The 23,246-nt window shown below is 45.7% G+C and overlaps 1 protein-coding gene across 1 annotated transcript; it reads left to right on the top strand.

Moving 5' to 3' along the window:
- The first annotated feature begins 5,890 nt into the window (after positions 1–5,890).
- CFAP53 (cilia and flagella associated protein 53) lies at positions 5,891–23,101 on the top strand. The gene is made up of 8 exons (XM_083466095.1): positions 5,891–6,046; positions 8,208–8,437; positions 10,704–10,877; positions 14,423–14,726; positions 14,875–15,093; positions 18,552–18,768; positions 21,130–21,232; positions 22,648–23,101. Exons 1-8 carry the CDS (start codon positions 5,966–5,968, stop codon positions 22,868–22,870), a joined length of 1,551 nt encoding a protein of 516 aa, XP_083322221.1. The 5' UTR covers positions 5,891–5,965; the 3' UTR covers positions 22,871–23,101.
- The last annotated feature ends 145 nt before the right edge of the window (positions 23,102–23,246 follow it).

Here is a 23,246-nt window from a genome sequence, read left to right on the forward strand (position 1 = left end):
ATTTCTGTTCTCATCCTGAAGCAAAGTTCTTAACCCAAGGTACTATTTCTGGGTTAGCAGAGTCTGTAACCTGAAGTGTCTGTAACCTGAGGTATCACTTTACTTGCCTCCTATGCCACTTTGTCAATTTTAGGACATCAGCTGCACGATCCTATGCATGTCAACTCAGAATTAAACCCCACTAAGTTCAATGGGTGACTCTCAGAAGTATAGAGAATGGCTGCCCGAGACAGTTCAAAAGCTTACGTACTCCACTGAAAGCTGCTAAACTGAGATCTATGTAGAAGCATTCCTTAGGGTGAATGTGTAAAGGGAAACAACAGGGAAAGTCATAGCTGGTTCCAATGGCGACAGTGCAGAGTTACATTATGTTATTTGGAGTTACGCAGCCACATCAGATTTGCATGCAGAAAGTTCCAGGCTCAATTTGCAGAATGTCCCCCAATTAAAAACTTGGGAGAGCTGCTGCCAACTGTCTGACTCAGTGTAAGCCAGCTTCTTATATTCCCACAATATTCAAAGGGCAATGTAATTAAAATATACAATAAACAAACAAACTGTTATAAGAAAAAAACCCTGCTCCTTTCCCCTTATAGGGGTGTCCAAGAGCCCGTATAGAGTCCTTAAGTAGTTTCTCTATCGGAAGGAGAAAATAGCAGAGGCCAACCAGAGAACACTGAAAAGCAAAGCAGCTAGTAAGCCTGATCTTTATTAAACTGTTGCAACAGGATTCCCCACTCACCCCATGCAGGGAGGAAGAAGAGGAAACCAGAACAACTGTGTGCAAGCCCTTATACAGTAGAACCTCTACAGTGGTACCTCGGGTTACATATGCTTCAGGTTACATACGCTTCAGGTTACAGACTCCGCTAACCCAGAAAGAGTACCTTGGGTTAAGAACTTTGCTTCAGGATGAGAACAGAAATCGTGCTCCAGCGGTGCAGCGGCAGTGGGAGGCCCCATTAGCTAAAGTGGTGCTTCAGGTTAAGAACAGTTTCAGGTTAAGAACGGACCTCCGGAACGAATTACGGTAAGTACTTAACCCGAGGTACCACTGTACTTACAACCGCCTCCACTCGCGGATGTTCCAAGTTGCGACCATGGCAAACCCAGAAGTAACCGGTGGGTTTTCCGCCGTTCGCACATGCTCAGAAGCAGGCAATTGCCACCCGCTCCTGCACACGGTGCCTCTCCCAGCACCCGTTTCTCCATAAGGACGGGCCTCTGGATTGTGCTTGTGAGTAGAGGTTCCACTGTACAGTGTAGACTTTTGGAATTGCCCGCCCTGTAGTCCAAGACCACCCCCCAAAACATCACACATACATCACAAAAGGAGCTCTCCAACAGAAATATATCACAGGAGGGTGGTCTGCCACAGGAATTCTGTCTGCCAGGAAACCTGACAATGGTCACTGATTGCTCTACCTGGGCAGTCTAGCCATTCTTTTGTGATGGGAAATACTCAGTTCCTGAATCCAGGTCACAGGCTCACCCTATTCATACACAAATATGCCCTTAAGACAGGATTTGTGAGCAAAGAGACAAAGGGGAGGTTTTCCCATTTCCTTCCTCACTGTAGAGAATATTTGAGGTGGTGGGAAGAGTCAAAATGGCTTAAGGATTGCTCTCCTGTACAGTGGTACCTTGGGTTAAGTACTTAATTCATTCCGGAGGTCCGTTCTTAACCTGAAACTGTTCTTAACCTGAAGCACCACTTTAGCTAATGGGGTCTCCCGCTGCCGCTGCTGCGCGATTTCTGTTCTCATCCTGAAGCAAAGTTCTTAACCCAAGGTACTATTTCTGGGTTAGCGGAGTCTGTAACCTGAAGTGTATGTAACCTGAGGTACCACTGTACTATGTCAGAAAAATAGTTTATATACTTATGTATGCAATTGTCTTGTAGATTTATGAACAGATGCTTTTTATATACAGTATGAGACCTTAGAATTCCTATAACAAGGTATGGCTCAAAATATAACATCAGGAGCAGCTAAAAGGCTTTGCATATTTTTTACACTGTGATGGAAGGAAAAGGGAAAGAACCCTTCTTAATTTCCAATTGGCATATAGAACATTCATTATCCAATTAGCCACGAGATGGCAGTCACGCACCACAGTAATATTAATAAACCAGGCCGCTGTATCTTTTTGAGGGTGCCATCAAAAGAAATAAAAACACAAAGTGTGCATTTGAGACTGAAGTCTTAGACATACTTGCCTGGGAGTAAGACCCCCCCCCCAGAGGTAAGGCTCAGAAGTAGCTATATAGGATTACAGAAGACATATACAGGATTGCACTGTCAAACACAAACACAAGGGACCCTTTTGCAGTTCACGTCCGTGGATTGATTGATTGATTGATTGATTGATTGTTATTCTTGTTCAGATATTTAAATCTCTTAGTTGAGAGATGGTATTGTCGTAAGAGAGTCAGGGTCAGAGAGGGGAATAAAGGAAAATGACCCTACCAATATCAGAATTATAGTGTTCTACCTTTAAAAACCCCACAAGAAAATGAACTGTGTCTTGCAGAAATGCATCGTTTGAGAATAAATCATTTTGCTGTGTCTTCTGTGTCCTTTTACCTTTTGCTATCACTGAAATGTATAAGAATGTATGCTGTGTCTTTTTCATGTATCGTTGAATGTATCATTTTGCTGTGTCTTTTTTACCTTTTGCTATCACTGAAATGTATAAGAATGTATCTGAATGTATCCTTACTGAAATGTATCTCTTTTCCCCCATGAATGTACCTTTACTGAAATGTAATGCTGCACTAGGCTGTATTTTCTGAATGTATCCAAACTGTAGCTGCCAAAACACTCTCCACCACACTGCCATCTACTGGGGCTGCAAATAATGCCATGAATACACACAAATACCGGCTCAAGTAAGGTAGTTTTATTTTCCAGTAAGTATGCAAACATCAGACTATCACACCCAAATTGATAGCAATGCAGAGCAGGATTTCACATTAACACTGCAGCCATTTCCCAACATCCAGCCTCACGATCTGCATGTTGATTATCAGCAACTATGGAGATTTTTCCTGTAGATAAGAAGCTCAACACATATTATCCCAGCCCGACAGCAAAATTGACACCTCCCAAAGGTCTTACAGGGACTCGGATGGTGTTGTGGGTTAAACCACAGAGCCTAGGACTTCCCAATCATAAGGTCGGCGGTTCGAATCCCCGCAATGGGGTGAGCACCCATTGCTCAGTCCCTGCTCCTGCCAACCTAGCAGTTCAAAAGCACATCAAAGTGCAAGTAGATAAATAGGTACCACTCTAGCGGGAAGGTAAACGGCGTTTCCGTGCACTGCTCTGGCTCGCCAGAAGTGACTTAGTCATGCTGGCCACATGACCTGGAAGCTGTACGCCGGCTCCCTCGGCCAGTAAAGCGAGATGAGCGCCGCAACCCCAGAGTTGGTCACGACTGGACCTAATGGTCAGGGGTCCCTTTACTTTAAAGGTCTTACAACATCTTACTTGTTGTTGTTGTTTAATTGTTTAGTCGTGGCCGACTCTTCGTGACCCCATGGACCAGAGCACGCCAGGCACTCCTGTCTTCCACTGCCTCCCGCAGTTTGGTCGCACTCATGCTGGTAGCTTCGAGAACACTGTCCAACCATCTCGTCCTCTGTCGTCCCTTTCTCCTTGTGCCCTCCATCTTTCCCAACATCAGGGTCTTTTCCAGGGAGTCTTCTCTTCTCATGAGGTGGCCAAAGTACTGGAGCCTCAGCTTCACGATCTGTCCTTCCAGTGAGCACTCAGGGCTGATTTCCTTTAGAGTGGATAGGTTTGATCTTCTTGCAGTCCATGGAACTCTCAAGAGTCTCCTCCAGTACCATAATTCAAAAGCATCCATTCTTCGGCGATCAGCCTTCTTGATGGTCCAGCTCTCACTTCCATACATCACTACTGGGAAAACCATAGCTTGAACTATACAAACATCCTACTTACCTTATATTGATCCCCTCTTCATGCCATTCATGTCGGTTCCCACTACCTCCGCTGTTACTGATTTGTATGGAAACCAAAAGGCAGTTCTTTTGTTCGGGGTCTCACTCTGTTTTATTACATGAGCGGGTTTGTTTTTCCCCCTCTGTTCTTTCAATAAAGATCAGACTTCACTTTTTCTCAAATCCTGGTGTGGTCTCTGTCTCTTCCCGACCAGTACGGAGCCTTCCAAAGCTCCCGCTCCTCCTTCTGAGGCATTTATTTATTTATTAGGAAGGCATTTATTTATTTATTTCATTTTCTGGTTAAACTTTTTATTAGGGGACAGGTCCACCCCCCCTAAAAAAAGTGGCCTGTTTTGCTTTTGGAGCAGCAATTTTAAGAGGAAACATTTTTGGGAACTATAAAGTTAAATTCTTCTTAAGCAGTGCAATAGCATGGACTTTTCACAGTCGCGATGCTTCTAAAAGAAATCAGAACTATTCCTGCTTGTTGGCTTCAAGGTGATTGACACATAAGCTGCCTCGCACTCAGGGCTGGAGGGACGCAGCTTTATACAGAATAGCTTTTGTTAAACTGTATGTCATAGTATGCAGATGACACAACCTTGATGGCAGAAATTGAGGAGGAATTAAAGAACCTTTTAATGAGGGTGAAAGAGGAGAGCGCAAAATATGGTCTGAAGCTCAAGAACAAAAAAACTAAGATCCTGGCCACTGGTCCCATCACCTCCTGGCAAATAGAAGGGGAAGAAATGGAGGCAGTGAGAGATTTTACTTTCTTGGGCTCCGTGACCACTGAAGATGGTGACAGCAGTCACAAAATTAAAAGACGCCTGCTCCTTGGGAGAAAAGCAAAGACAAACCTAGACAGCATTTTAAAAAGCAGAGACATTACCTTGCCAACAAAGGTCCATATAAAGCTATGGTTTTCCCAGTAGTGATGTATGGAAGTGAGAGCTGGACCATAAAGAAGGCTGATCACCGAAGAATGGATGCTTTTGAATTATGGTGCTGGAGGAGACTCTTGAGAGTCCCATGGACTGCAAGAAGATCAAACCTATCCATTCTTAAGGAAATCAGCCCTGAGCGCTCACTGGAAACACACATCCTGAAGCTGAGACGCCAATATTTTGGCCACCTCATGAGAAGAGAAGAATCCCTGGAAAAGTCCCTGATGTTGGGAAAGGAGAAGGGGACGACAGAGGACGAGATGGTTGGATAGTGTTCTCGAAGCTACCAGCATGAGTTTGACCAAACTGTGGGAGGCAGTGGAAGACAGGAGTGCCTGGCGTGCTCTGGTCCATGGGGTCACGAATAGTCGGACACAACTAAACGACTAAACAACAACAAATAAAGTTAAACACTGCACGTTTCTTAAGCAGCGCTATAGCATGGATGAAAGACTTTCCACCGTCGCGATGCTTCTAAAAGAAATCAGAACTATTCCTGCTTGCTGGGTTCAAGGTGATTGACACATAAGCTGCCTCACGCTCAGGGCTGGAGGGGCGCAACTTTATACAGATTAGCTTTTATTAAACTTTTCTCATAAATGTCTGGTGACATTCTTATTTCATATGTTGAAGGATTTCACCATTTGTAAAGTAATTCATAGATTGGAATTGTCCTCATGGCAATTTTTTTCCATTGCAATTGCTTTTCTTTCTTTCTTTTCTACGGAAGACACCCTTTTTAAAACAAACAAACAAACAAACAAACAAACAAACAGAAACTCGCAATTGTTTGTGCTGTGTGTGCGAATAAGTTAGCCTTGCCCAGGCTGCAAAACAGCCCGGTTCCATCGCTTCCCTTCCATTCATCCGCCATCCATTCATTCCAAGGAGCCCGGCTTCGCTTAACGCGCATGCGCAGCAGCAGCCACGAGTCGGAACCTGCGCGCCGAAACTTCGGCCGGAGCGGCGCCGGCGTGATGACGTAGACGCCGCGCGTTCCCGCGTCCGGTTTCCACGGCAACGCCCGCCGCGGCATTACCTCACCTCAGGCATGGAGAGCGGCAGGATGGCGAATCGCTATAGCCGAGTGGTGAGGGAGGTCCCGGGACCCAAGCCGTTTTCCTACGCCATAGTAAGTCCTTTGAGCGTTGAGGGGGGAATTGGGGAGCGCGGAGGTTTCCTTATATAGGGAGGGTTATATCAACCCCCCCCAAATAAATGCTGTTTGTCTAAGGGCACAAGGAACTAGTCCTCAGTGAGGCCCGTCAGCACAACGCTTCGCTATCGGATGTAAGCCTCGCTGGGCGAGATGTGGCTTGCTGTAGGCTAACAGATATTAGTTTATGTATTGTTTGTTGTTGTTTTATTCATTCCATTTATCATTTGTTTCATGAGATTTATGCACCGTTTGATTGTAAAGGGCTGGGTGGGAAGTGGGGTGGGGGTGAACCCCCTTCATCAAAGCGGTTTACCAAATATTTATATATAGGGAGAGAGAGAATGTGTGTGTGTGTGTGTGTGTGTATATATATATATATATATATATATATATATATATATGTATATGTGCTTTCGTAGATTTTCACGGGTACAGGAATGCAGGTTTTGGTGTCTTCGGGTGTCTTCCCGTGTAAGAGTTGGGGTGTCTAGGCGACGTTTCGACGAGGTCTCACTCGTCATCTTCAGGCTGGTGCTTTCGGCTTCTTGTTACTGGAACAGAGCAGGCTGGTGCTTTCGGCTTCTTGTTACTGGAACTGAGATCTTCTTGTTACTGGAACTGAGATCTTCTTCAGGCTGGAACTGAGATCTTCTTCAGATCTTCTTTCGAGGTCTCACTCGTCATCTTCAGGCTGGTGCTTTCGGCTTTCTTGTTACTGGAACTGAGATCTTCTTCAGGCTGGTGCTTTCGGCTTCTTGTTACTGGAACTGAGATCCTGCTCTGTTCCAGTAACAAGAAGCCGAAAGCACCAGCCTGAAGATGACGAGTGAGACCTCGTCGAAACGTCGCCTAGACACCCCAACTCTTACACGGGAAGACACCCGAAGACACCAAAACCTGCATATATGTATATATATATATACAGTCATACCTCATGTTACATTTGCTTCATGTTACGCTTTTTCAGGTTGCGTCCCACGGCGACCAGGAAGTACTGGAAAGGGTTACTTCCGGGTTTCGCCGCTCACGCATGTGTAGAAGCGCTAAATCGCACAAACGCCAAATCGTGCCTTGCACCTGTGCAGATACAACATTTCATTTTATTTATTTTTTTGAAAAGTTTTTATTATTAAAATAATTCAACACTAATGCACACATATTGTGAATATACAAGCATACAAACATACATTTCATACAGTCCTTAAAATGTTCAAACATACCTACACTCAATCCCACTTCAGGTTGCGGGCTTTTCATGTTGCGAACGGGCCTCCGGAACGGATCCTGTTTGCAACCAGAGGTACCACTCTGTGTGTTTGTTTGTTTGTGTGTGTGTGTATACACACAAGCAATGAGATTGTCACCTATTTTTTCCTTTTACAGCCCTGAATTCAAAACACGCGGGAAGCTGAAAGCAAAGATATAGAATAGAGTTAGAATAGAGCAAATTAAAGCTCATATCACTGTCCCTAAACCCCTGAGTAGGCTCATCTGAATAGGAACGTTCTTCAGCAGGCGCCAAAAGGAATGCAGTGAAGGCTCCTGCTTGATATCAATAGGCAGGGAGTTCCAAAGTAGAGTTTAAAAATTACTGCCCTGTGATCCTCAGATGAAGGGTGACATGATAAACAAATACATAAGTTTATTTGGCCTTTCGTTGTCTGTGTATATTGTGGTTAAAGTGACCTTGAGAGTTTGCTGCTTTTAGGTGTTTTTTAAAATTTTAATAATTATGATAATAGGATTGCAGCAGCTTCTCTTTTCTGACATCGGCTTGTTGCTTCAGACCACTTTCTCACATTCAGAGATCTGGGCTGCAGTCCCTTGTACACCAGGGATAGGCACAGTGCTCATAATCAGTGCCGTCATTTTATTTGTATGAGGTGCATCCTTCCCCATCTTTATTCACTTTCAGGAGGACTTTGAAGGCATTCCTGTTTACCCAGGCATTTGGTGGCTGAAGTTCTTGGCAACCCTGAGATCTTTGGATGAAATAATGTTTTTATATGTAATTTCTTTAAAACAGCATCCACTTTGTACAGAGGAAGTGTGCTCCACTTCCCTTCGTCCCCTTGATGCTTGATGTAAAATCTAAATCCGATTCCAATTACTAAAGGCATACTTCTTCTTACAGAGGGCCAAGTTTCCCAAACCGAATGATGCCATGAAGCAAATCCTCCTCTGGAGGGAGCAAGAGAAACTTCGCCATGCGGCCGCGATGTACGCAAAGTCCCATCTCCTTGGCCGCCAGATCATCGAAAGGGAGGATCGGAATGAGCGAAAACAGTTCCACCGGATCGTGCAGAAGAGGGTTGATGTTGAAATGCAGGCATACCTGGCAGGACAAGAGGAGAGGAAAGAAAGGTAAGCAAGCCAGTTGAGCAAGCTGGTGATTCAATCTTGGGTTTCTGCCTTTAATTAGAGGAGGGCATACAAAGGTAAAATTTGCATTCATTTCCTGCTCACTTTTGCTTCTTGGTTCTTCTGCATGTGGGCCCTGGCAGGCTGCCCACATGGGAATTCTGCCCCCAGGCTGAAAAAATGGGTTCCCACTGCTGCTTTAATGCTACCAAACTGGTCCTTCAGGAGGGGGGAAAACACAAAATAAACATGAAAGGTTTCATTTTATTACTGTTTAAGTTGATGTGCCTTATGGAAAGCCACAGCAAGTAAAACAGGTCTCTTGCTCACAAGAAGTGTACAGTCTCACAATAGTGAGAGGCCTTTGTTCATCGATAGAGCACCTGCTCTGCATGCAGAAGGTCTCAGGTTCATCCCCAGCATCCGAAAGGGTCAGGAACATGAGAGCTGCTGCCCCTGGTATAGTCTGGCCTGGTATAAGTTGGATACCTGTGTTCCTATGTGTACTTACGCTTTGTTTCTATGGAGAATGGGGCATACATTTAAAGCACATTCAGTACCCATTTAAAACACATAGCTTCCCCGAAAGAATCCTCAGAACATTAGTTTACCTCTCACAAAACTATAATTCCCAGCACCCTTAACAAGCTACAGTTCCCATGATTCTTTGGGGGAAACTGTGTGCTTTAAATGTGCATAATCTGAGATCAGAGGGGCCCAAGTGGAAATACTGACTCAGCCATGAAAGGTGCTTGCCTGATCTTGGATCAGTTGCATTCTCTCAGCCTTAACTACTTCACAGAGTTGTTGTGAGGTCAAAGTGGGAAAGGCTAATGCATGTTTCTGTAAGCTCTGCCATGAAATAAATACAGTGGTGCCTCGCAAGACGAAATTAATTCGTTCCGCAAGTTTTTTCTTCTTGCGAGTTTTTCGTCTTGCGAAGCACGGTTTCCAATAGGAATGCATTGAAAATCAATCAATGCGTTCCTATGGAAACCGCCTTCAGACCAGGTCCGGGGACAGTCTGTCCCCCGACCTCTTCTGAAGGCTGGGGGGGGGGGGACAAGGGCTTTTTTTCCCACCGCCAGCCTTCAGAAGGCTGTTCTGAAGGCTGGCGGTGGGAAGAAAAGCCCTTCTCCCCACCTCCCGCCCCGCAAGCTCCGGGGACAGGAGCGCTTTGCTGCCGACCGCCAGCATTTTAAAAGCCCCCGCTGTCCCGGGGCGATTTTAAAATGCTGGCGGGCGGCAGCGAAGCCTCCGCTGTCCCGGGGCAATTTTAAAATGCTGGTGGGCGGCAGCGAAGTCTCCGCTGTCCCGGGAAGGCAGGCGGGGGGGGAGCAAAGACTTTTGCCCCCCGCCGGCCTTCAGAAGAGGTCCAGGACCTCTTCCGAAGGCCGGCGGTGGGCGAAAGTCTTTGCTCCCGACTGCCAGCATTTTAAAAGAGGTCCCCGGAGATTTCCCTATGGGCTTTCTTCTTGCGAAGCAAGCCCATAGGGAAATTCGTCTTGCGGAACGACTCAAAAACAGAAAACTCTTTCGTCTTGCGAGTTTTTCGTATTGCGAGGCGTTCGTCTTGCGAGGCACCACTGTAAGTGGTTATACCAACGTTTTCGCTGAAGAGGTGGGTATTGAGGGTGGATGTAATGGAAATGAGCAATATGAACTTTGTGCTCCCTGATGGATACTTAAAGAATAGATCCTGCCTGCCTTCACCACTCCAGACGCTAAATTGAGATTTTGGCCATCCCTGGAATTGAGCTAATCAAGCAAGCCTTACTTGGTTTGACATCACAACTCTGCTCCTGTTTTTTAAATGGAGGGACTAAGACCCTGGTCTGCAGAGTACATGATAAGGAATTCTCTTCCACACAGTAGACAGATCAGGCCTTTAGTACTATTCTTTTATCTCATTAAATTTATACACTTACAAGGCCTCACTCCTATCAGCAATGGAGCTGCAGAATTGTGCACTAACTTCAGCTTCTGGATCAAGGTCAAGCGAAGCCCCACACAGAGCATGTTGCAGTAACCCAGTCTTGAAGTAACCAGTGCTTGAATTACTGTGGCAAGGCTTCTCCGTGTTCAGGAGTATGGCAACTTGCCCCCAAACACCTAATGACTGCTGCAAATGCCTTCGTATAGATACTAAACAGAATTCTAGAGATGGGGACGCTCTTTCCCTCTGATTCAGAGCGTTCTTTCTTCCACGTTCTGTAAAAAGGCGCAGTTCGGTTTGACAGTGATTTGATTTTTAATACACCCTTCCCAGGCTTCGCGATCTCCTGGAAGCTGAGGAAAAGTGTTACCTAGCTGCAATAGAATCACTGGGAGAAACTATGGAAGACAGGCAAGTGAACATGAGAGCAAAAGCAAAATTGCTGAGAGATAAGAGGGAAGAAGCTCGGAGGAAGCTTGTGGCGGAAAAAAGGGATCAACAGTTCAGGTAAGTTGGTCATAAAGAGGGGCAGCCCAGGCAGGAGGAAGAGGGAGGGGGCAGGCAACTTCTCGGTCCATGAATTTGTTTTCTTTTAGACCTGCGGGCCCATTTGGACTTTTCAGTGAGTGCTGTGGGCACTATGTCCTCTGGTCGCGTTCCTCCCCCTCTTCTCCAGATGACATCACCCCTGCTGAAAACAAGAGTGTGCGTGCATTCAAACACATACACTGCCTTTTCAAGGGATCTGGTAAAAGCTAGAGCCAGTAAAATAAATTTGAGCCTTGAAAAGCCATGGAACTGAAAGGGGAAGTAAACAGCCCTGGTGATCCTTGGGTGAAGGCTGACGTATAAATTTAATGCATAAGATAAAGCAAGGAAGAGCATCCCCCTTTCATCTTCCTCATTCAGATCCATGTACTTTTCAAAGGAGAAAAAGGTAACTCCTTACGTTGTCATGGCCACAAGGAGCAATGGGTAGGGTTGCTCTGTTGCTTTGGGGGCTCCAGGGAGGACCTCAGGAGCACCACTGTATGAGCACCATGGTGGCAAACCCTGATTTAGAGTGTTAAGTGTGGCGGAATGAGAAGTCATAACCCAACAGTTGAAGACCATTGGATTAATCTTCCAGCAAAACTAGTTAAAGCCTGGAGCCCTGCTTTTGTGTTCAGAATAGCGCTGAGTCCACTGTTTGGTCCTAAACCAATGAACCGTTTTGAATACCAAACCTACACTTCCTGAACATTTATGCAGGCTATCCTTTGAAATTCATCCTTCAACAAATTTTGCTGGGCAGTTTTCAAACCCAAAAATGTGTACAAAAACATGCGATAGGGGGAAGTGTGAACAAAAATGTGTATATTAGTGAAGAAAATGTACAAAAATACATTATATTAGGGGATATCACTTGTAAAAGTCTGTCCATTATGAGAAATGCAGACAAAGGTGTGGCCCGATTTTCATGACTTTTTCTTTTAAAAAAGCTTGCAAACTGGCATAAACTGAACTTAAGACTGGAAAAATGAGAAACTGAGAGAAATCAGAACTGACAGCTTTATTCATCCCTAATGATGAGAGGCTGCCAGTCATACTTTTTGCAGCTCTGAACATGGTTTGTTTGGGTGGCAAGAGAGAAATATTGTTTTATGGGTCTTAAATATATCACGTGGAAATGTTTTTGTATCTTCTCTTCTTTTTACAACAGTTTTCCCCTCTCTCTCCCCTGCTGAGACTTGTATAGAAATTGTAGTTTATTGCCTCGCCATTTGAGCTTTGGAAGCATTTATTATTTATTTACATGTGTATATTAAAGATGTTTTGGATGGCTCTAAAGTGGCCATATAGGCATATCATTCCCTCTATTCTATCATAACATTTGTCACTTCTTGCAAAGGAGAGAGTGTAGTCACACGTGATTCTGCCTTGCTCCCATAAAAATGGATAAATGCTGGTAAGGGGCACCAATTTGGCATCTGACTTCCGTAAGCAACATTAAAATTTCACAGCTCTTGACAGTAGAGAAGCTTAGGACAGCAAAGTGAAATAGTTGAACAACCATCTGTGAGAGCAGATGTGTATGGGTGGCTGTAAAAGCTGCTTTGGATGACTTATTTTGGTCGGATCAAACAGTTATGGAGCTATTTTGTATTATGAATTACTGCCTTGGCTAACGCTTTGATTTAACTCCTACTTTTTGAAATGTCTGTTACATTCATGCGGTTTAGAAGCTGTGGCTTTGGATAAGCAAGCAGTGCTCTCCTTTCTCTTATCTTAAGGGAATTTTGATCTGGAGTCTGAATGGAAGCTTTATTACTGCCACCCCATTGCCCTGCTCCTCCCTGATCTCTTCCAGATGTTCTCTTTGACTGCTATCCATAGATCTTGTTTCTCTCGCTAAATCAAGAGTCACGGACTCTGGCTCTCCAGATGTGGCAAACACTTAACAACCATCAAGTGGTTGCATGCACTAACTATGCATGCCAAAGTCTCAGATCCCTTTTGCTCTCCTGTTCCCCAAACCAGCCTATTTACCAGCTGCTCCCCCAGTTGCCAACATGACACTTGCTCAATACATAGCTGTCAACTTTCAGATTTGAAAATAAGGGATCAGCAGCCTCGAAAATAAGGGATCAGCAGCCTCACCTGTCCCGGGAACAGTCTACGGGATATCTAACAATCCAGGATAGCAGCGGGAAGCAGCGGGAAACGGCGCTGGAATAAGGGAATTTCCTGCAAAAAAAGGGAAGGTTGACAGCTATGGCTCAGTAGTGCTCCTGTGCTGCTATTGCTCCTTTGAAAGAGAGAACTTCTGATAGATTGTGCCCTTCGTTTGCAGGAGGCATTCCTTTTTGTACAATATATCCATTCTCAATGCCGATAAGCATGTCACCTTTTTGTTGCTTTATTATGCCTTTTAAGCGTATCCAGCCGATTAGCAGTGAACTGTTATTTGCAGAGGCAGCGAAATGGCTGCATCTTCAAATTACACTTGGATGGGCAGCAGGCACTTAATAGCACTCCCCTGCCCCACCCTCCCCAGAAAACAGTTGCAGGAAGATTTGTCACAGTGTTGACAAAGATCTGCTCCAGCTGCGTTATGTGATATGACGATTAGTTTGCAATGATATAGAGAAGAACCCGTGGAGTTTCTGGGTACAGAAAAGTCAATGAGGGAGTTCTTCTTGTCCGGTACAAGTGGCAGGGTTTGGGGCCCTTAGGCAAAATGTTTTCTGTGGCACCCCTCCCTGAGTGTGCCTCTCTGCTAAGTTGGCAGAATCTGACAGGTCAAGCGCTGAAGTTGCTTAACAGATAAACCTCTTGGACATCATTACCTAGAAAATGGAGGGGCATGGGAAGCACCAGGGGTTGGCATTATTGGGCAACTGCCGAGGCCCACATTTTAAGAGGGGTCCCACCGCTGTTATTTTTTATATTCGAAAACACATTTGATCATAAAATAAGTATTCAAATACGTGTCATAAAACTGCATACTTTAAAATGGATTTTGGCAATTTATTTGGACCTAGAACTGTATTTGTAGAATTTGTTGAAGTACCAAATCCAGAGGATAATTACATTAGGCTGGTGGTTGTGGATCGGGTCAGTTCATATTGGAATCTGCAGAACTCTAATTCATCAGGCATCCCTAAATATCACTAGCTAAGCCTTGGGGCTATGTAGCCTTCCATCTACCGCACAGCTATGGACCAACAGAACTAGCATTTTTACCTTTGCTTTGTGCCTAGACATGCATTTTTTAGCTGTAATGTGAATCAGCATTATTGAAGAAGGGCTGCAACTCAGAGGTGGAGCCTCTTGCTTTGCATGCAGAAGGTCCCAGGTTCAATCCCCAGCATCTCGCAGTCAGGACTGGTCAAAAATTTTGCTTTGAAACCCCACAGAGCTGTTGCCTGTTAGTGTAAACAGTACTGAACCGGGTGATCCTGTGGCCTGACTCTGTATAAGGCAGCTTTCTGTGTTCCTGATGGCACAGTACTATGTCCATATGCCTCTTCAGAAACATGTTTCCGTTCCTCCTTTTCTCTCCTGCTCAGAGCAACTTGTGAGGACGCACGGACACTGTGGAGCAAGAAGCATCTGATGGAGATATGTGAGGACCGGCTGGCCCAGCTGGCCTTGAAGGAGGAACTCAAGAAGCAACGAGCAAGGGAGGAGGCGGCCTTTGCGGCTCTTTGGGAAGAGGACAGGCTGGCCAAGGAGAAGCGAGCCGCGGAGGACGAACGGAAGAGAACAAGGTGGACTGACGGCCAGAAAAGCCTCCTTGACGCTCAGCAAACTGTGGCGGATGCTCAGCGGGAGGAGGCGAGGCGGCTGAAGGAAGAAGAGGCAAAGCTGATGGTAATGTAGCTGGTTTAAGAGCGTAAGATGAATCTGCTGGGTCCAAGAGGCAGCCATTGCTACATCTTCGTAGCGTTGCGATTCTCCCAGTCTAGGGCATCATTAAAGCGGGGTGAGAGTTAACAGTTTCTCTTGCTGCTACTTGTAGGAAGAAGAACGTCAGCTGATGAAACTGGAGAACGAACGGGCCGAGATTGAGCGGCAGCGGAAGCTGAGGGAGTGCAGAGACATGCTGCTGGATTCTATGGAGGAGAAGAGGAGGCGTCTCCACGAAGAGCAGCAAGAGGAGCTGGCTTTAGATATGAAGATCCTGGATCACATCATGAAAGAATCCCAGGAGGATACAGAGAGCCAAAAGAGAAGGAAAGTAAGGCTAGTATTTAATTCAGGTTTTGAGCTAAAGGCAGCCGATTCCACGTTTCTGGCTTCTTTGCCATTCCCGACTGTCAGGTGGCAATGGTGGTTGCTCGTGAGTAACCAGTCAGGACTCCCACCTGTCTTTTACAGGTTTTATTTTGGTGTAAAACTAATTACAGTGCAGTACCACAAGTTCAGTGGAACATGGGTGGCGCTGTGGGTTAAACCACAGAGCCTAGGACTTGCCAATCAGAAGGTTGCCGGTTTGAATCCCCGCGACGGGGTGAACTCCCGTTGCTCGGTCCCTGCTCCTGCCAACCTAGCAGTTCAAAAGCACGTCAAAGTGCAAGTAGATAAATAGGTACCACTCCGGTGGGAAGGTAAACGGCGTTTCTGCGCACTGCTCTGGTTCGCCAGAAGCGGCTTAGTCATGCTGGCCACATGACCCGGAAGCTGTACACCGGCTCCCTCGGCCAATAAAGCGAGATGAGCGCTGCAACCCCAGACTTGGTCACGACTGGACCTAATGGTCAGGGGTCCCTTTACCTTTACCACAAGTTCATGTCTGCCTCAGTCGCTAGCAGTATCTGGGAGTGGTTGTTTCCGGGTTCTCCCCCAACATAATAGCTTAGTCACCCCCAGCCTTTTCCTTCCTTCTTTGCGTTTTACACCTCTGCACAGGGTGGGCGACGGAAGAGGCGTGCTTCCCTCCTGGCCAGCTTGACCAGGAGCGGTGCTGAGGCTCCCAGCAGCATCCTCTGGTCCCTTCCCCTCTTCCCCACTGGAGGTGTGGCTTTCCCCACCACAGGAAGAGGAACTGCTTCGCAAGATTTTCGGAGGTTCCCTGTGACCCAACTCCCCCTCAGCTTCCCTTCCCTGTTCCGATGGTAGTTTCCTGACACCGACCTTTTCACTTGGGAGCCCACAACAGACGTCCAAGGAAGCCCTGGGCTCATGATAAAAAAAGGATCAAGCCTTGTTTGAGGATTTATCACAGTGGAGAGGAACCTCCAGCCCATGGGCCTCATCTGGCCTGCCCAGTCCAACTTGCCCAACCTCTCAGTGACCCCTGCCTCCCTGCCAGTCCCCCAGTGTCATTGTGTGGCAATTGGAGGTCAGCCCTTAAAAGAGCAGGCAGAGAGATCCTACGTCTCCAGCCTTAGTACTAAGCACCACAGCAAGAAGTCCTCTGCTGGTGCTTATAGATTCAAAGGCAGCACTCCTACTCAGTGAACCCTGGGATGGGAGCAGGGAAAAAAGGCTGCCTTTTACTCTTATCTCAGCTCTTGGTGCAAAGACTGGGAAAGGAAATCCCTATTCCTGCTCTGTAGGCAGGGGGATCTTTCTAGCCACCCCCATGCTAGAGTAGAGGGGGCTGGAAATGCTGTTGTGTGTGCCTGCATGTGTGCATGTGTTTGTTAGAGAGAGTGTTTTTTACCTGCATGTCTGGTGTGTGCGCGCACTTGTGACAATGGGTGCAGAACAGAGGTAGGAGCTGAAAATGTGGTTCCTAATTTGCACCACCAACAAGCAAGAGGTGGTGACGAAAGAAGAGGCTATACAGTGGTACCTCGCAAGACGAATGCCTCGCAAGACGAAAAACGCGCAAGACGAAAGAGTTTTCCGTTTTTTGAGTCGTTCCGCAAGACGAATTTCCCTATGGGCTTGCTTCGCAAGACGAAACGTCTTGCGAGTTCTTGCGAGTTTGTTTCCTTTTTCTTAAAGCCGCTAAGCCGTTAATAGCCGCTAAGCCGCTAATAGCCGTGCTTCGCAAGACGAAAAAACCGCAAGGCGAAGAGACTCGCGGAATGGATTAATTTCGTCTTGCGAGGCACCACTGTAATCTGTTTGAAACGATTTATTTCAAATACATCCTCTTCAGAAAACCAGTGAATGCATTTCTGTTTAAAAAAGATACAAGCATTATTACCACCACAAACATTACAATTTATTACCCACCCTTCAGGCTTAAGGTCCCAGGGCGAGTTAGAGCAATTAAAACACAACTTTAACAGTAAAATACAACATTATGCGATATTAAAAACAGTTTAAAGCAATCCATAATTACAAAGATAAGGTGGGTCCTGAGAATATACATCTGATTCTCAAGGGCCAAAAATCAGAGGAAAGAGAAATTAACTGCATGTTACACAGGAATAAGACTTGGGGAATGGAGAAAAAAGGAACAGGTACGTGCAAATAGCAATTGCATGGAAAACAAAGCATGCATGTTTATTTACTTTTTGTCTCTGCTCACCATTGGAATGTGCCCCCACAACCCCCAACGGTTGGCAAAGTTTGAATCTAGCCCATAGGCTCCCAGTGCTGAGTTAGCATCTTGATTTTCAACTCCATTAGTTCTTGAAGCTGAGAACAATATTTAAAATTAAACCATTTGCATTATACAGCCCAACCAATAGTGAAATCTGAACCATCAGCATCATATTAGTAGCAGGGAGAATAAAAGAAACCCAGCCAGACTCCATCACGCTTGGCGGTTCACAGCTTGCCTAAAAAGAAAAGCTGTAATGGAAGATCACCTAAATAGGCAAAGTTCTCAGATAACACCGAATGTCGAGCGAGGGAAGGACTTCTCCAGAATTAGCAAACTGTGCATTATCCCTTACAATGTAGAAGTGCTGCATAAAGTCATACGTTAAAGTCAGGAGTGATGAAATGTTTTCATTGCTAATGTAATCAACCCACTGTTTTTCTTTTCTTTCCCCCCTCTTATTTTTCTATCCTATCATTTACTGCCAGTCCGTTTCATTAGGTCACACTGAGATCTGGTATTAAGCGAACAGGCAAAAGATTTATTTCAATCTCCAGGTAGGGCTAGGAAAAACTGCCTGTCTGAAACTCTGGAGAGCTGCTGCCAGTCAGTGTAGACAATACTGAGGTAAAAGGGCCAATGGTCCAACTTGCCTCAAGACAGCTTTTTATGTTCTTCATTTTCATTTGGGGAAGGCTAAGGAGACGTGGGTGATGCTGTGGGTTAAACCAGAGAGCCCAGGGCTTGCCAATCAGAAGGTCGGCGGTTCGAATCCCCGCGACGGGGTGAGCTCCCGTTGCTCGGTCTCTGTTCCTGCCCACCTTAGCAGTTCGAAAGCATGTCAAAGTGCAAGTAGATAAAGAGATACCGCTACAGCGGGAAGGTAAACGGCGTTTCCGTGGGCTGCTCTGGTTCTCCAGAAGCGGCTTAGTCATGCTGGCCACATGACCTGGAAGCTGTACGCCGGCTCCCTTGGCCTATAGAGCAAGATGAGCACACAACCCCAGAGTCGTCCGCGACTGGACCTAACGGTCAGGGGTCCCTTTACCTTTACCTTTAAGGAGATGATGAGAACTTAGTTTTTGAAGCTTGTTCTCAATGGCCATATTATCAATGGTGTATAAAGCTGCAAAATCACCATGACTCCCTTTTTATTTATTGCTTTCTGCAACTTTTTCCTCGTCTCTTTTCTGCAGAAAGAGCTCTTGAAAGAGCAGCAGATGTTTAAGGCCTACCTGGCTCAGCAGAGGGAGGACGAGCAGCGCCAGGAAAAAGAGCTGGACAAGCTGCGGGCGGAAGAGACAGCCCGGATGTGGGCAAAGAGAGCCGCGAAGGAGAGGGCCATGAAGGAGGCCAGGGGCCGCTTGCTCACAGAAGTCATGGACACGAGGAGACTTCAGCTGGAGGAGAAACGTAAGGGGATGTCAGGGACACGTTATCTGTGGGCCTGATTTACCTTCTATCTTGGAACAGGCCTGGAACAGGAGACCTGCGCCTGTAGAGCAGGAACACTAAGCAGGGCTCTGTGCAGGCTGAGCTTTAGGAAGCGAGGTCAGAATTGTGCACCTGAATTCTGCAGACTGCATAAATAATGCAAATTAATGCATCTGCACATCATGAATTCTGCTTCTATGAATCAGGAACAAGGAGCTGTGCAAAGAACTGAAAACCCACCCTTGACAAAAGCAAAAGCCTCGCCCGCTTTTCCTGCGCCCTGGCCAAAGATGACGCCAGATGTCCATTGTTTGTGTGCTTTGAAGCCTATATTTTACACTCTGAAGGGCCTGGACACTTGGCTTTTACAACAAAAACAAAAGCCGAGGTTCTCAAGGCGCTGAATTGCATGCCTACCGTGTTCTGCACTTGTACAGTGCCATCGTAAATGCGCAAAGTCGAGCCCATAAATAGGATTGCCTGCCTCCACCCCATATTTTGTTAAGGATTTCCCCCTCCCAGCCCTGAATCAGCCCAGCTCATACCCATATCCTCATAAAGGTAATATGCATGCCCAGAATGCCAGCACCTTGATTTGTGCTCAATAGCTCACAGCCAGCCAGTCCAGTGCTTTAAGGATCAGTGTTGCATGATCCCACGTTGCTATTCTTCAATAGTTGTAACTTTTTGACTGTTTTCAAGGGCAGCCCCACATATGTTGCATTGCAGTAGCCCTGCCGGGAGGTAACCAAAGTAGTAAGCACATGTAATAAAATTCATGATATAATACAGCAGCAGGAATAGGGATGGAACTAATCAGGAAAGGCTTTTGCCATTTATTTATTTATTTTTATTTCATTTATCTGTTGAATTTGTATTCTGCCCTTTATCCGTAGATATCTGGGCAGTGCACAACATAAAAATACAATATAAAAGCACAAAATACAGAATAAAAACAAGACCTGCCTTCTACAAACCAGTAACCCCTCCCCCCACCCACTCACCCATTTAAGAAAGTTTAAACTGGTCGCCTATACTCTTCCAGACCCAGGTTAAGGTGCTGGTTTGAACTAATAATAATAATAAATTTTTATTTGTACCCTCCCCTCCCCGGCCAGAGCCGGGCTCAGGGCGGCTGACATCATAAAACTAACACAGAATACAAAGAATATAAGAACATAAAAACAGGCAGTCGGTTAATTAAAATACATCTTAAAATTAGTTCAGAGCAAATTAAAATCTGGACAGATGGCAGTCCACGGGTAAAACGGAGAGTGGTTAATATTCTCCAGGGCCAAATGTTACCACTGGCTTTATAAAGGACCTGTGAGCGGGCTAGGAGGCCTCTTTAATGCTTGTTCTTATACAAAAAGAAAAGAATCAGACTGAACCCCGGAACAGCTCCATCGTGCAGGCCCTGCGGAAAGATGTCAAAAGCCCGCAGGGCTTATACATTGCAGGACCACGATAACTGATTAATTCCCACTCCAGACAAGAATATAACTGCCCATTACAAGTGTCTCCACGTGCCTCCTCTAAGAGAGACTTGAAGGGTGTGAATAAGGAACAGGGCCTTTTCAGTTGTGGCCCTCTGTCTGTGGAATGGTCTCCTAAGTAAGGCCTGCCTGGCATGAACAGATAACTAGCAGCTAAGGCAATGTTAGTGATGCCCTGGGTTACTGATAAGCACACCCTCCCACCCAACCCTGTGAAAGCTGATGTTTTATGTATTGATTTGATTGTTTTGATGTTGATGGTTGTTTTCAACTACCTTATTTTTCGCCCTATAGGACGCGCTTTTTCCCCTCCAAAAATGAAGGGGAAATGTGTGTACGTCCTATGGGGCGAATGCAGGCTTTCGCTGAAGCCTGGAGAGCGAGAGGGGTCAGTGCACACTGACCCCTCACGCTCTCCAGGCTTCGCACACCTCACCGCAAGCAGTGGGAGCCCAGCGCTGGGCTCCCACTGCTTGCGGAGAGTTGCCTGCATGCTGAAGCCTGCGCGCACTCAGCTCAGCGCGTCCAGGCTTCGCGCACCTCTCCGCAAGCAGCGGGAGCGCTCCCACGGCTTGCAGAGAGCTGCCTGTTTGGGGGCTGGGGTTGGGGGAAGCCTGGGGGGGGGAATAATTTTTTCCCCTTTATTTCCCCCCCCCCAAATACTAGGTGCGCCTTATGGGACGGTGCGTCCTATAGGGTGAAAAATACGGTATTTTCCCGGCTTTGCTGTACAGGTACTGCCGTGTGTTAGGCGACCAAAAGACTAAACACATTGTAATAATTAATTCATTGACAAAAAAGCAGCAGCATTGGCCAATTACGTGTTCCATCTTTTGCCTTCCAGTTCAGAGAAATGCCCAAGAACAAGAGGCACTGATTCGGGACAGGGAATTGTTAAATGCAGCCATTCTAGAATTCAACCGTCTAGAAGAGGAGAAATATGCAAGGTAATTGCTCTTGATCCTATCAGCAGGGCTGATTATACCTTTGTGGTAAAAACCCAGCAAACTATGCCAGTGGCACCCAAATTATTTGCAGGGAAAGCCTCAGTTCTGTAACCTAAACAGTCAAGGCAAATTGAACACATTTTCATATATCTTTTGCAGAGACATTAAAGCCTTGAAAGCTTCTAAGTAGCAGTGGTTAAAAGGAGAGAGAGTGCTGCAATTTGGTGCTAAAAGTCCTGAGTTCAAGTGTTCTTAGAGAGTCTCACTATCTTTCCTCTGTTTTCCATCCCTAAAACTGGGAATTAAGCCCTTTTTCTTGCAGGGACATCAATAGGAAAACAACATGTGGCGAAAGCTCCTTCCACATTCCAAAGTGGGACAGATTTTAATAACAAAGTCAGAGAATAAAGGATGATTTTCAGCTCGTGCTTAGAATCCTAACAAATTTTTGAATAGGGATAACAATTAGCCATACACAGCGCAAACCTATGCATTTCAAAAATTAACATTTTTATTGAGCATTTTCCCCCAAACACCACACCACAATACTGTGTGTTGTATACAGCCAAGTCATAATTGGAGTAGACCTATTTAAATACGTCAATTTAGGTTAGTCATGCTCACTGATTTTTTCAGTAGGTCTACTCTGAGTATGACTTAGCTTGATTCAATCCTCTATATTCGAGTAGGGACGCGGGTGGCGCTGTGATCTAAATGACTGAGCCTCTTGGGCTTGCCGATCAGAAGGTCGGTGGTTCAAATCCCCGCGGCGGAGTGAGTTCCCATTGCTCTGTCCCAGCTCTTGCCAACCTAGCAGTTCGAAAGCACATCTTTGCAAGTAGATAAATAGGTACCACTGCAGCAGGAAGGTAAATGGCATTTCCATGCGCTCTGATTTCCGTCACGGTGTCCCGTTGCACCAGAAGCAGTTTAGTCATTCTGGCCACATGACCTGGAAAGCTGCCTGCGGACAAACACCAGCTCCCTCGGCCTGAAAGCGAGATGAGCGCTGCAACCCCATAGTCGCCTTTGACTGGACTTAACTGTCCAGGGGTTCTTTATATATTAGAGTACAATAACAATAGGTGGAGGAGGGGGAGAAGGGAGTGCATAGGCAATGAAAAGGATAGGAAAGCAAGGTGTATCACGTGGCGGACAATAATGCATCCATCAAAGGATGCATTATTTATTCAGAGGTGCACATTTATTCAAAGATGCACTTTTATTCAAAGGTTTGCTGGAAAATAGAACGTGGAGTGAGCCTCCTTCCTGTCTTGCACAGAACAGGGTGTGGGAGAATGGCCTGCAGAAAGGCTGTGTGCTTTCAGACCATGCCCTGGAAGGGAGTGTGTTAAAAGTGTTAAGTAGTTTCTGCTTCTGATTACGCTCATCCCTCTTTATTATGTTATCTGCAGGCGCACACAGCAAGCAAAGGCATATCAGGAGGAACTCAATGCTCAGATGGATTACAACAAGCAAGCCCGTGATCTTGAGAAGGAAGAAGAACGCCGCCAATACGCTTTGTCCCTGGAAGCGGAAAAGCTTTACCAGCAGAAGATAGCGGACATCATCTCAAGACCTTACATGAAGTTGTCAGATCTCCATCCTTTGCGGAGGTACCTTGCCAGCAGTTCTTAATCTTAGACTCCAACCAATTTCCTTTATATAGATCTATATTTATAAATCACTGCATTTTAAACCCCCAAGTGCAGCTAAAGCATCTTCTACATGTGTACACTGACTGAGGGGAAGAAGACTCTAGAATACCATGTTTCCTAGCTTCTTTTCTTGGTCAAGCAAAACCTCCTTTTAAAAATAAAATGCTGTCGAAAGTTTTACATTTTAAATAAAGAACGTTGCATGGTGAAATTGACTGACTTCAAAACATTTTCTTTAAAAACACTTTTAGTTGTACAATTCAAAATGAATGCCTATATGCTGTGCTTTTCCAAGTTATTTGTAATAAAAAAGCATTTTCATTCCCTCTTTTTTAAAAAAAGAAAAGAAAAGGTTG

This window comes from Podarcis liolepis (genome assembly GCF_965112155.1).
Source record: "Podarcis liolepis genome assembly, chromosome: 11".
Lineage (NCBI taxonomy): Eukaryota > Metazoa > Chordata > Lepidosauria > Squamata > Lacertidae > Podarcis > Podarcis liolepis.